The 15,239-nt window shown below is 28.3% G+C and overlaps 1 protein-coding gene across 1 annotated transcript; it reads left to right on the top strand.

The window, feature by feature from the left end:
* Positions 1 to 5,975: 5,975 nt before the first annotated feature.
* Positions 5,976 to 14,998, top strand: LOC129988832 (C-factor-like). Its single transcript, XM_056097105.1, has 5 exons — positions 5,976 to 6,255; positions 9,683 to 9,740; positions 10,297 to 10,484; positions 11,472 to 11,636; positions 14,608 to 14,998. The coding sequence occupies exons 1-5, from the start codon at positions 6,124 to 6,126 to the stop codon at positions 14,830 to 14,832; spliced, it is 768 nt and encodes a 255-aa protein (XP_055953080.1). The 5' UTR covers positions 5,976 to 6,123; the 3' UTR covers positions 14,833 to 14,998.
* Positions 14,999 to 15,239: the final 241 nt, after the last annotated feature.

The raw sequence follows: 15,239 nt of genomic DNA, 5'->3' as shown, positions 1-15,239 counted from the left end.
CAATATAAATTTATTTGGAACAAAACTGTGTAAGATTTTGTAATTCTAATTAATTTTTTAGAAATATTTTTATGCACACTTACTGAATATTCGTAGGAATTTTATGTTTTCTGAACTAAAATTGACTTTTAACGAGCTAAAAAAACTCTACATAAAGTACATACCCCATTTTCTTTTTAGGTTTGATCGAAAACTTTATTATCAATTTCATTTAATGTCTTCAAAAATGAAGGCACCTGAAACATTTAAAGATATTTAAATCTAATTACAATATTATTTTGTGAAAAGTCATTAAGATGTACTATTTTCTCTCTTACGCCTTCAGTTATTTATTTTATTGGACAATATATTTTATAACACTATTTTAGTTGAATATAAACATATATTTTGGTCACGAAACAGTAAAAATAAAATGGCACGTTTTTGTCCATTTTTACTTATTTCAAAATCCATTGTCCCCTTAAGTTTTGGTTGGGGAGGAATTTAAAAAATATATATAATATATTATAAAATATTTATATATTTTTTAAAATAGCTGCATAAAACTGATTAAAAATCATCTGTGAAGCAAAAGTGTAACTGTTAAAAGCGAAATGTGTTTCAAAAACTAGAGGACATTCTCTCTCTATTCTTTTACTGAAAAGAGGTATTAGGCTAATTCTTTCTTTTGTAAAGGTTTAAAAAAACAATTTGTACAAAACTTTGCTGTTAAATTTAAAAAAATATTACTTAGTTCTCGCATTAGAAAAAAAAGCATTTTAATCCATTCCTTCAGTATCTGTGTTCGACAAATAGATAACATGAAATTTTCAGTTTCTTTCGCAATATGAAGCATTAAAACAATTGCAAATTTTTTTAATGAGTAGATTATTTATTCTATTATTCAGTAACTACAGAGCATATTGAGAAGTTGTTACATCAAATTTATGAGACTTTTCATAAGAAAAATTTTTTACATAAGAATTAAAGAAAATAGCATTAAAATGTAAATTTTACAAATTTACAAATTAAGGGAACTTTATAAAGCATAAACATGGATGCAAAATAAATAAATAATTGTAAAGGAAACTGTATATTGAATGAAACAATATTCGGTATTTCCTCCAAAAAATCGACTTTTCAATGTAGTCACTTGCCTCGGTCACTGAGGCGGTTGAGATTAATAGAGGTGACAAAATATATATTAATTCATATGAACAATCTTTATAGAATTTTGCATGACAGAACTTTACTTTCCAGTCTATCTTTTCAAAAAAATTATTCTTAAAAAAACGAAAAATAGAAGAATTGAAAAATTGATATATATATATATGTGTGTGTGTAATGATAATTTTAAAATCTAATTTAAACTTAATTAATTTTCTAACTTTCTATTTAATTTAGCACATATTAACTTCATTCTAAAATATTCTCTTATTTCCTGATCCCATTCCATTTTTTCTATTTAATTAATACAAGAGAAGCTTTGTAAAATGCTTTAGTCAGTTGTATCCACGCGAAGTGAAGGGATACAAAATTGCTGACTTAAACAAATTCTTCTAAAAGATCCCTGTTTTTCCCTTATCAAAATCGACGAGTGTTGAGAAATCCCTATCAAAATCTCATTGTATATAAACATTGCGAAAAGTATTTTCCCTCCCTTCTTGTTTTTTCTGCTTTTGTGCCGCACTGTGAGCGGACGTGTTCTGTGTCCACGCCTCTTGTAAATAAATCATGCCTCCTGGAATGGAAATAAAACGAACTTCAAAAACAAAATTCAAAATGTTTCTTCTCTCTCTTCTCGGCCACGCAACTACTTCAAAAAAAATTATTATGCTTATGCTATATATATATATATATGAAGCACCTGTAGCACCTGAAAGCACCTGTATGTTTGAACACGAAAAACACGAGAAATACTTAACTGATATTGGAGATATTTGTACTATTTTGTAGGGCATTTATTGGGGAAGGTCTTAGTATATTGAAATCATATCAAAATAAAGAAAGGAGTTTTATAATTGCAATTTTAATTATTTTCCTACTACGATTCGTGCATGCGTAAAATAGCAGTATCTGTACTTCTTACTTATCCGTGCATGCGCGAAAACCTGAAACTGTGCATACGCAAATAGCAATAGCTGTGGTATGCATATGTGATATATTTCTTTGTCTACGTCTGACAAAACAGCGATTCAAAACTCATTATGCCCCCCAAAAGGAAATAAAAATTGGCCGTAGCACATTAAATGCCAAATTCGTTTGTTGGGCGATAATGAAAATGTAGAGGAAAGAAACGTTCGGTTAGCGAATATCAGAGAAAGAATGCCCACTCACATGACTTCTGTTTTTCTTCTGTTGAGCAAAGTAACCGCCTCTCTTTAAATCGCACTGATTTTTATATTTGTTTGATGTTGCATGACATGCCCACGTCATATCTGGTGGTGGCTAGACTTAAGTTTAAAGATATATATATATATATATATATATATATATATATACAAAAGTATTAGAATCAAGTTAATAGGAAAAACAAAAAATCAAAAAAAATTAAACCAAAAAAATTATAAAAAATATAAAAAAAGAATCCGGCCTGAAGACTTTTTCAAGGGTCACCCTCAGGCAGGGATTTAAAGAAAGGGATTTTTTCTGTGAGGAAAAACAGACATTGTCTAAAAATGATTCCTCGTGACCCGAAAATCCCCTGAAATTATGCTCAAGAGATATACCATTTTAACAGAAAGGAAATATAAAACAACAAATAAGAAGAAATTAACCACAACAAAGTAAAAATACAATAACAAAAATAACAATAAAAACAAACAATAGCACTAAGATTGAAAATTAAAAACGAAAAGGCCAGTACATACCATTAACAGTCAAGAAAACTTTAAACTATTGATTGTGATTCCCTGTTTTTAAAAAAACTAGCGGTAAATTATGTAAACAGATGTAGGCTCCCAGCGCCATCTATTGAGTAATCCAATATGCAAGGAAAGTTCTATTTTTATTTAAGCCAAAGGATTGATAGGTATGGTTTGGGATTAATCTTTTGGCTTAAATAAAAATAGAACTTTCCTTGCATATTGGATTACTCAATAGATGGCGCTGGGAGCCTACATCTGTTTACATAATTTACCGCTAGTTTTTTTAAAAACAGGGAATCACAATCAATAGTTTAAAGTTTTCTTGACTGTTAATGGTATGTACTGGCCTTTTCGTTTTTAATTTTCAATCTTAGTGCTATTGTTTGTTTTTATTGTTATTTTTGTTATTGTATTTTTACTTTGTTGTGGTTAATTTCTTCTTATTTGTTGTTTTATATTTCCTTTCTGTTAAAATGGTATATCTCTTGAGCATAATTTCAGGGGATTTTCGGGTCACGAGGAATCATTTTTAGACAATGTCTGTTTTTCCTCACAGAAAAAATCCCTTTCTTTGAATCCCTGCCTGAGGGTGACCCTTGAAAAAGTCTTCAGGCCGGATTCTTTTTTTATATTTTTTATAATTTTTTTGGTTTAATTTTTTTTGATTTTTTGTTTTTCCTATTAACTTGATTCTAATACTTTTGTATCAATTCATCTGTGTTTTAGAAGTAGCTGCAATTGCGCTCTCTAAATACTATGAAGTTCTTTTTTTGGTTTTAGTTTAAATAGGTTATAAATTTTAGTTGCGATTTCGAAACTGTTTTTGTTTCGTTTTCATTTTAGTTTCGTTTATATATATATATATATATATATATATATATATATATATATATATATATATATATATATATATATATATATATATATATATATATATATATATATATATATATATATATATATATATATATATATATATATATATATATAGTACTGGGCAAATTAATTGGGACAAACTCCAGTTTTTATGAATTTCTTCATTTCTCGGAGATTTTCTGACTCAAACCGGTTTCAACTGCATTTTCTTGCAAAAAAAAAAAAGGGGGGGGTTGTTCTTGACTTGTCTAAACTGATTTGACTATGGATCATCACATGTAGTGCATTTTACCATCAGTTGTGTTTCAGTTACTGCAGGAGGTTGATTGTGTGAATTGTCTAGTTCTAATGCATATTAAAAAATGTATATATCACTCCCAGTAAAAGGACTAGAATTGGTATCTTCACTTCAGCACACTTCAATAACATTGAGGAATATTGCTGCAGCAGCTGGAGTTGGATAATTGAGTGTTTCAAGGATTATTAATCAGAAAATTAGATTTGGGACAATTTCTATAAAACGAAAGAGTAAATGTGGATGTAATCGCAATACAACATCTCAGACAAACAAATTTCTTATAAAAAATAGTAAAATGCACCCTTACAAAACAAGTTTTTCAGAGAGAATTATTAGTTCTGGGGTGAGCATTGATTCAGCAACAATATGACAAAGGCTTATTGAAGCAGGGGGGTGGGTAGGAAACCAGTAAAAAAACAAACAGTTGTTAACATTTGCAATGAAGAGAAAACGTTTGTATTGGGCCAGGGAATATCAATCCTGGACTGCACAAGACTGGAATAAGGTTGTATTCAGCGACAAAACACTTTGTGTGTGTGTGTGTGTGTGTGTGTGTGTGTGTGTGTGTGTGTGTGTGTGTGTGTGTGTGTGTGTGTGTGTGTGTGTGTGTGTGTGTGTGTGTGTGTGTGCAAGGGATTCAATCAACATTTGTCAGACGAAGTGCTGGAAAACCCATCAGAGTACAACATCTAAATCAAGAAGTTAAGCACCCTCAGAAGCAGATATTTTGGGATCATTTTACAACTGTAGGATTTGGTAGCTTAGTACCAGTTGAAGAGATGATGAATTTTAAAAAATACATTTCAATAATAGAAGAAAAAATTGTGCCTCTGATGCGAATGTTTGCTGGTGGTTTTCGTGTTTTTCAACAAGATCGTTCTCGAAATCCTCATTCCAAGGTGGTAAAGAATTTTTTTTCAAGAAAAAAATATTAATAGTTTTGGATTGACATGATAATTCTCCAGATATAAATCTCATCAAAACTTTCTGGAGAATTGTGAAGAAATGTGCGAGTAAAACAGACTTTTAAACTAAGAGACATATGATTGCGAATATCATAAACGTTTGGTTTCATTTTGATGACATCAAAAACGTATGTTATAAATTAGTGTAATCCATGTTAAAACATGCACAAAATCTCATTAAAGCTACAGGAGGATATATTTGCTACTAGATTGCTACACCATGCATGTAAGTGAACCTATACTAATCAAACAGCAAAGGTGGAACTTTTTGTGTTTGTCCCAATTAAATTAACATTATCCCAATTATATATATAGGATAAATAAAGACTCCATCCCTTTGATCAATTTCCTCTTTTAATTTTATTAGTAGCTATAAAGAGTGTGTAATCGAGGAATATGTTCCGATAAAATATTACGTTTATTCACATATCACAATAACGTAAACAAAATATCACAAGTACGTATCACAATCAAATATTACAATAAACATTATTGTAACAAAATATCATAATAACGTTATTAATAGCGCTATGAGTCACGGGGCTGGTTTCCATTTGAAAGGTTCGTGTATACAATGAACAGTAGATATATTTATAAGATTATTCAATTTACTCTCTATGCTAATTTGATGCTTAAAAATAGTTTGCTGACAGTATCACGGACATGATTTTATGCCTTAGAGATTTAATTAATATTAAAAACAAGCAATATCCCTGACGAACCGGCTGGTAGCCAAAGGTGGCTAGTGTGGGATAAAATTGATATCCCTGATAAATACCATTTGATTTGTACAATATTTTATTTCTTTTCATGCGGTTAAGTTCACAATTTTGTAATGTGCACTTTAAATAGAAAACTAAAACAATTTCAAAACAGACGGAAGGACGTATTTCACGTTTACTTTTCGGAAGGAAATAAACGGTGTTCAAGGTTTATTCAGATTGCAGTAACTTTGACTCCAGAACTAATAAAAGAGCCTGATAAGTGATTAATAGTGGCTGTTATCACTTCCGTTTATCTTTCAGATGGTGGGAAGCTATAAATAGTTTATCCTGAAGGAATTTATCTCATTTCGAATTAATGAATGGTTTATTTGACCGGAATTTTTAGATCCTTCTTTTGCATATTTTAAGCAAAAATGGAAGTAGAGAGTGTTATGGTTACAGGTGCTAACAAAGGCATTGGTTTAGAATTAGTGAAAGAGTTGGTAAAGTTGCCAAAGCCCCCTCGCTTTGTATTTGCTACATACAGAGATGAAAGTACCACACAGGTGAGAATAATTTATTTTGATATATTCATGCTTCATGAACTGTGTTTAAAAATGCTTTAATAATAGCATAATATAAAAATTATAACCTAATATAAAATAATTAATAACATAATAATAATAGCATAATTAATAATAACATAATATAAAAATAATAACATAAGTACGACAATTTTTTTTCATTACTTCAAATAATTTTCTTGCATTATAAATCTTTTCGTTTAATATTTTTATCAATTTTCTCTATAACATATATCATGATATTTATTAAAACAATATTAAAGATTTATTGCTATTTTAATCTTAAAATTTAATTTTCTATGTTTAAGATTTTCATTGTTATGAATGCACCATCTGAAATATTATTTTGTTACTTAATTGCCATAATTATACAATTTTTTTATAATATAATGTACTCAATTATTTTATTTGCACAGAGCTTTTATGAAATTTTATAAAACTGATTTTTGTCACCATACAGAATTTTCAAATTTTATAAGATTTTTAAATATTGGCTATTTTTTGAAATTTTCTGCAAAATTTAATAAAATTATAAGTAATAAATATTATTAATTTTATAAGCCATATAAAATAATACGTTTTTCTTTTCTTTTTTAATTTAGAGATAGCTTCTTACAAAATTAAGTAAGTAATACATTATCGATTTTTTAAATAAACCCTTTCATAAACACATCCGAATTCAAAATAACTATGACTCTATGTTTGTTTCAAATCTTCAGTCTTTTTGTCCGACCATGATGAAATTTTGCACATATGCTCTGTAAGACAAGAGGATGGTCACTATCAGTTCTTTAAAATCCAAAAAGTAATTAAAAAGTAATGTAATTAGAAACTCAGTGAAGTTTTCAAATAATATTTTCCAAAAATATTTGTCATAAAAATACACTCTCTTAAAAATCAAAAAATTGCCATCATAATTTCATTTTTATACAACCTTTTTTCTAAATTTATTAAATTTAATTTAATACAAAATCTGTAGCAATGTTTTTATTGTTATTATGAAATTCAAACGAATTTATTTGTTCTATAAGATTATTAGTTGTGCATTTTTACCAGTGTTAAAATTAAAATTAAAAAATTAATTCATTAAATATTAATTGCGAAGTAGGATTTTCACTATTTTTATTTACTAATATTCATATTTCTTAATTTGAATTATTAGTAATTTGTAATAATACGATATTATTGAATTCATATTTTTCAATTATATCGATGAACAAAATTAAATTTTAAATAAATACATTCCATGCAAATAGTTTAATGTCGAGATATCCAATATTCCAAGAGAACAAGCTATTATTTAATACAATGTAAATTATAAAATATAATATAAGTTATAAAATATAATAAAGTAAACGCATTCGAGTTAACATTAATTATTAATGCATTCCAGAAAGGTGAGTTTTTTAAATGAAATACTTCGATTGGTTACTACGAACATATATTTAGCCGAATATACTACAGAAATTTTCAAAATTGAACTTTTCTTTGACAGTCAAATGTGTAGAGCATGTTGTTAAGCGCAATTTTTTGATGATGAATAAATTTCTAATAATTGTGGGAGGGGGGGGGGAAGGGTGACTGCTAAATATATTTTAGCAGTTGCGTGACCGAATAGAAGAATTTTATTAGGCAATTTAGGGAGGCACAACTTATGTACAAAGAAAAGGTAATAAGAAATACGTCAATCTGCATAGCGACACAAGAACAGAAGAGACCAAAATTTTTCTGTTCAGCTATTTTACCATGAGATTTTGATAAGGATTCCTTTGACACGTGTCGATTTCGACAAGGGAATTTTAGGTATCTTTAAAAGAATGTGGTAAACATCAAGAATTTTTATCCATCCATTTGGAGAGTGAGAAAATGCTGAGGCTAGCAGTTTCATAGAGCGCGTGTAAAATGAATTAAATAAAAAAGTGGGAATTGGATCAGGAAATAAGAAGACATTTTCGAATGAAGTTATATGGGTTGAAGTAAGATAATTTTTTAAATTCATTAAGATTTAAATTAGATTAAGAGATATTATTGCATATATATATATATATATATATATATATATATATATATATAATATTATTTGTTGTGAAGCATGATGCAGTTTGAAGACAATGAAGATACTTTTAATTTCGTGACGTCGTTTTATTTCATTTTGAAGAAGCAAGCATATGTACAAGCGACGAGCACACAGAACGACACAGAAAGGAATGAGGGAAGAGCTCTTGGACATTTTATCCCTGGTCTTATATAACCTATGATTTTGATAGGGAAAATACTTCTTTACAGTGCTAATGTATTATGAGATTTCGATAGGGATTTTCGTTATACGGGTGGACAAGGTAGGGGAAACACAGGGAGATTTTAAAAAAGAATTTGCTTGATCAGCGGTATGTTATCTCTTCACACGTAGTGTGGGAAAGTTAGATTTTAGCTGATTCAACAATTTAACAAAGCTTCTCTTGAATTAATTAAGTAGAGACAGTGGAATTGGATCACGAAATAAGAGAATATTTTAGAATGAAGTTACTATGGGCTAAATTAAGATGAAGTTACTATGAAAATTAATTAAATTGAAATTAGAGTTAAAATATCATTACATATATATATATATATATATATATATATAACTGAACAGTCCGTGGTATTTCAGCATGCTCACATAATCTATCCGCATAATCTATCACATAATATCACTACACCTTCGCGGAACTCTCTGACCAATATGCTTATAATCTTCAATTTACTGCAATTGCCAATTCCGCTACCTTCAGATATCAAAGCTGGAATTATTGCACACTGAACGTGTTTAGACACGTTACTTATTTCATCACTAGTTATCTCATTTCTGTAATGTGTTTTATATTAGATTTCACTTAATATAAACATACAACCATCTAAAAGGCATATATACTGCTAAAAACCGCAGCCATAATTTAACTTAGAAGTGCCATATACATTTTTTATAATGCTATTAGTTTATACTATTGTAACCATTCAAATTCCAGGGAAGTATTACTCAAATCCATTATCACAGATTGTTTAATTAATCGTTGTTACTACTAACAATAAAAATGTCAAATGTATTTAAATATTAGCGAACATTAAAGTATCAAATGCCAGTTAGTTAACAAACATTACAAATATCAAATGCGAGTGTTTCAATTATTTATATAATTATCAATAAACTTTTTTAAAATATTGTAGTCAGAGAAATAAATACCACAACGTTCAAATCGGAATGAATCAAAAGATGATATCTATTATAATGGCATATCAAATTTCAAAGAAATTTGTGCCCAGAATGAGCTGTACATAGATCTGATTAGAGTTTCTAACTGATAAATTATCTGTATTCTTCAGCCTTTTTATATAGAAAATAAAACATTTGTATATTTTTCTTTCATTTTAGGCTCTAAAAGAAATTAAAGATGCGTCTAAAGATACCGAAGTCGTTCCTGTTAAAATGGGTAAGAAACTCGCAGCTTTATGGATAATTACCTTGCAGAAATTTTTTTTCCATAATAATTCTAATACTATAATAATATTGGGGTTCTTCTGATAAATAACAAGAAATTTCCAATTTTTTTGCACTTTCTGAAAAATTAAAACAACCATAAAATATTTCTAAATGAATAGATTACTTATTCTCTATTTTGGAATTGCAGAACATATTGAGAAATTATTTATATCAAATTTTAGCAAAATATATGCATTAAATTTTAATTTATGAGGTTTTTTTGTAAGAAAATTCTATCAAAGATTAGAATTTTAGAAAATAGCATTTAAAAATGTAAAATAGCATTAAAACGCATGTCAATTCAATTATAATAACCAGTGCAACTTCCTAAAAAGTAGATTTAGATACCAAATTATAACTTTTTATAAAGAAACCAGCTCAAACATTAAGAGTATTAAATAAAAAGAATATCATAATTCTGTAACGTAGTAATCTATTTTAACTTTATTATTAAAGTAGCTTCTAATTTTATTATAAATGCATTTTTAAAATTAATGGTGTTTCAGATATCACGAAAACGATTGAGATCGCAGATGCAAGGAAAATCGTCGAGAGCAAAGTTGGTGACAAAGGATTGAATCTTCTAATCAACAATGCTGGAGTGTTGGCGATGCAAGGATTTCCTGAAATAACGAAGGAAAACATGTTGCTGCATTTTTCCACCAATACTATTGGCCCAGTCATGGTTTTGAAGGTAAGAACACGTCCAATTAATTCAATCTTAAAAAATAATTGATCTCCTAGTTAAAAAAATTATTACTAATTAATTGAACCAAAATTACTAATTAATTGATTACTAATTACTAATTAATTGAACAAACAGTTTCCATATATTAAAATGATATAGAAAGTGCATCCAGATTCGCTTAAATTGAAATGTCTCAACCTTATTCATTCCATGCTTACTGAATTCCTTTCGGATAAGGATTTCTTAGACTTCTTTAGAAAGGGCTCGATTAGTAAATTATCTTCTTCTCGTGATGCGAAAGTTGTAATACTTGATCCAGTAATGTACATAAGCTTTTGCAGCTGAAAAATATATTCAACAAATTTTAAAATATCCTGTCATTGATTCAAATCCATCATAGCATATTGTCTTTATTTTTTTAATAATATATTAATAGTTATATTTTATCTTTTTTACTTTTTTATGATTGAATCAATTATAAATGTATAGATATGTAATTTTTTCCTGGAAAATAAAGAATTTTCAGATTGACCACTTTTGTCTAGGAAATTCGTATAAAAAATTTAAAAAGTACTTTTCGTTAACTAATAGTAGGGTAATTTCCTTTACATAAATTAATTTCTTACCTTATTCTGAATCCTTTTGCAACTGATATGGAGATGGTGTTTAAATCTCATTAATAAGTAAAATATAGAAGTATATTTCAACCCTTTTAGAACTCCCTGTATAAAGTACAAATGAGTTTGTATAAGTTAAAATAAGTTTGCGTTAACAGGTTGTTCTATCGTATAACGCTCCATTTTCACTAATCTTAAACTATCAGCTGTCAAATGTTTTTTAATATGCCTGGCAGCACTTTACTGCTCGAATAGTGACAAATTCAAATCTTGCGTTAATTTTGGGACGCCCTTTAAATGAAGTCTTGGATATTATTTTAATATATATTTACTCTAAAATGTGTCCTACCTCATTTGACAACAATTATTCTACCAGGAAATGCTGCCTTTGCTGCAGAAATCAGCTGCTCAGAAAGATAGCGGGATGAATATTTCCAGAGCAGCTGCTCTCAATATTTCATCCAGTGGTGGTTCCATGGATTCGCTTTCTCGGGAACAGTCGAAGCAATTTCTGGCGGCCATGGGTTACAGAACCAGCAAGGTATTGTATACCAGTACTTTTTTTTTTTAATCTTGCCTTATTTTACCAAAGTATAAACTCGAAATATAGGCATTTCATAACTGAAGAATATTACTGTGCAGTAATAATTTTAGAGTTTTTTTCGAACAATCGAAATAAGCTTTGAATTTAGGCGTCGAAATTTAAAATGTAATTGACATTTAATTTAATCTTTGTTAAAAAAAAAAAGTATGATGTAATTGAAAATAGGAAAAAAAACTCTATCTTACTGAATAAATAATGATTTTTTTTTGTTTTTTTTAAATTTCAGAAAAATGTGAGGGATAGTCATTTAGATATTTTAAAATTTATCAATTCTTTCAAACACGGTTGTTTATTTCCTGAACCACCTTTATTAAAGTATTTAATGCAATATGGTTCAATTTTTAAACAGTTAATGAAAAAAATAATATTTTTAAAGTACGATAATTTATTCTGTGAGTGATATTATAAAAGCCTTTTATATACTTCAGATACTTACAAGTTCCTCTCAAGCCTCCGTAACATTGTTGCCGAGTCCAATTCTCCCCCTGATTTTTCTGCACCAAATCACTTTATTTTTTCACTATTCACCTTTTTTGCACTCCATCATCGCTCTCATCTCACCTGGTCTCATGACCGCACTTAAAATGCTGTTTTAGCCAAAACTTCTCAGGGTTTCAAATTCAGGTACCACAGTCATATTCATACTGAGTGGAAGTGTTTTTCACTGGCACTCAACGAAGAATCCAAAGTCAGTCAGATACTTACAACAAAAAGAACAATTTTCAGCACATCAACCTTAATTAACTGCTAGAAGAAGATATGCTAATCACAGTACGATATTTCATGCAAAATGTATGGTGTGCATCTGCCCAATTTACCAGGTGCCTTTAAGCTTAGTGAAAACAAAAACCTTTTTTCGGATGTTTCATATTTGAGAATAATAGATAATACATTTGAAAAAAATCCTTAATTAAAATAACACAGTTTAAATTATTTGTATATAGCTCATAACTTATTATTTTATGAATCAGTATGTTATAACTCATTATTTCAATTGCACTCTGTTATTTATTTATTTATTCTACTTTAAAGATTCAAAACTTGACATGAAAAGAGACTAAAATTTTGATAAATTTGATATGATTAAAGAGATTTCATATTATTAAGTAGAATACTAGAAATCAGGGAAATGCTTAATATGTATCACCACTTAAAAAAATGTAACAAAAATTTTTTGATCCAAATTTTAAATATTATAACGTTAGAGATTGCTTCAGAATGTAAAAATATTGCTTCCATTGTATATAACTTAAATTTATTATTTTTATCAAATAACAGATTTATTTTTTAGAAATTCTTGTGCCAGAAACAGTTAAGAAACTCGGAATTTTAGCTGTTAAGCTTGATGATTGTCTTTAGTCATGTATAACTTGAAATAAAATATCGATATTCAGAGAGAGAAAAAAATTAGTAATTAGGTTGTTGAAAAGTTCCAAAACTGATAAAAAAAATGACGACTAATGAAAAAAAAAATTGGTTAAAAAAATATTTCAATCGCCTTATTGCGCCATTTCAATCATTGTCAACATAGTATTAAAATATGATTGTCATTAATAGAGCATGAATGTCATAGATATTAACAATTAGCATCAGCACCCAAACTTCTGTTTTGATAAACATAAACGGTGTATGATGTAACTGAAAATAATAAAAAAAATCTTACTAAATAAATAAGATTTTTTTTCCAGAAAAATGTTAGGGGTAGTTATTTAGATATTTCAACATTTAATAACTCTTTCAAACTGGTAAAAACTCTTATATTTGATACAATTTTCGTTCCATTTCTTTTCATATAATTTAAGTTGCTCATCATTCTAATTTAACTTTTCTTTGATAGTTTACCCTCCCTTCCCCTTATTTAACAATTCTTTCTAAACAATGATAGATTATCCTATCTTGTCTCAATTTTTTGTCATGAACAGCTATACTTAACTCTATAGAGGTTAAACCTCAAAATTGAAGTGGACATAAAGAAAAAAAATAAGGCCATTATAATTTTACTTAGATAGGTAAATCAGTTGTTATGTATTCAAATTAAATTAATTTAACCATTTAATTATTAAATTATTAAATTTAATTACATTATATAATACTGGAATGATCAATTGAAGTTGTAATAAACTCAATCCTCATTTCATCTGACATTCTGTTGTCACAGGAAGAGGGAAACGTTCTTTTTTTTCTGATTACGATATTTACAGACAGTCGAAAATGACAACCCATAATTGAAGCCGTCGCCAATTTAGTAAGAAACTTTTAAACTATAATAAATTTGTTCCGTGATTAAATCAAACCAAATCACAGGATAAAACTTGCATCGATAATTTATCAGCAGATTTTTTTTCCATTAATACGTTGTTTGAAATAATAAGAAAGTTAAGAAAGGAAATCACATTTGGTATCTGATGCCTGTACATTTCTCCTATATCAAAGCTTGATAGCGATAGAATATTATAATTTTTTATTTAAAAAACAATCTTTCCCCTGTATTTTAACAAATAAAAATTATTCTTGGCTATCTTTTGTATTCATAAAATAATACAAAACAGCACTTACAAAAATATATAATATTACAACTAAACTAAAATTGAATTAATGGTTCTGCAACAAGATATATCCGCACAACTAACATTTCCATTGCAAATGTTATGGGAAATAAAAATTCTTTCATGAACTGCTAAATATTGATGCTCTATTATGAAATATTATTGTAAATCTAAAAGCTCTATATTATTCCTAAAAACTGAAAATCGACAAGGCTTGAAAAAGATGTAATCTTTGTTATGAATGTTGTTTTGGGAAAACAAAAATTTCTTATTTGGTAATCAGTTAGTGACAAATTAAAATTAAGAGCATACAATGATTCATTTTTTGGGATAATGCATTAATAATCAATTATATTCTACAGGCTTCTCTGAATATGGCCATGAAAGTGGTTGCCCTTACAGTGAAGGACCAAGGCATTTTGGTAGTGAATATGTGTCCTGGCTGGGTTAAGACTGACATGGGCACTGATTTCGCGCAACTGACTCTCTCTGAGAGTATTTCCAGCATTTTGAAAACCTTGCCTCAACTCAACGAGTCACACCATGGGGCCTTCCTGGACCGAAACGGAAAAGTCATTCCCTACTGAAAGAAAGATTTCAGCCTTCCTGTGTGTTATAGCTGAGAATTTCTCTAAAATGTCACCGGGGAAAATTGACTGTTGCATTTTTATTACATATTGTGCTTCCTATACATTCAAGAAGTAATATACTCTGTTGTATATTTAATAATAAATGTTTATATTAACATTCGAATTATTTGCATTTTGTAACCAAAATCTTCTGTGATGAACATTCTTAATTCCTGGCTGAATTCAAAGTCACCCAACAGGAGTTTTTAACTTCACTGGCCCTCAAAATTTGAGATAAAATTAAATATTAATGAGAATAGACTAATTATGATATTTAAAATACTTAAATAATATTTTTTAAAAAATTTCACTGACAGTAAAAACAATATATGCATTAATATATATTGATTTATTAACAATATTAT

Source organism: Argiope bruennichi, chromosome 10 (assembly GCF_947563725.1).
Source record: "Argiope bruennichi chromosome 10, qqArgBrue1.1, whole genome shotgun sequence".
Taxonomy (NCBI): domain Eukaryota; kingdom Metazoa; phylum Arthropoda; class Arachnida; order Araneae; family Araneidae; genus Argiope; species Argiope bruennichi.
Note: the sequence above shows the minus strand (reverse complement) of the source record. Positions and strands in the feature narration are given on the sequence as shown.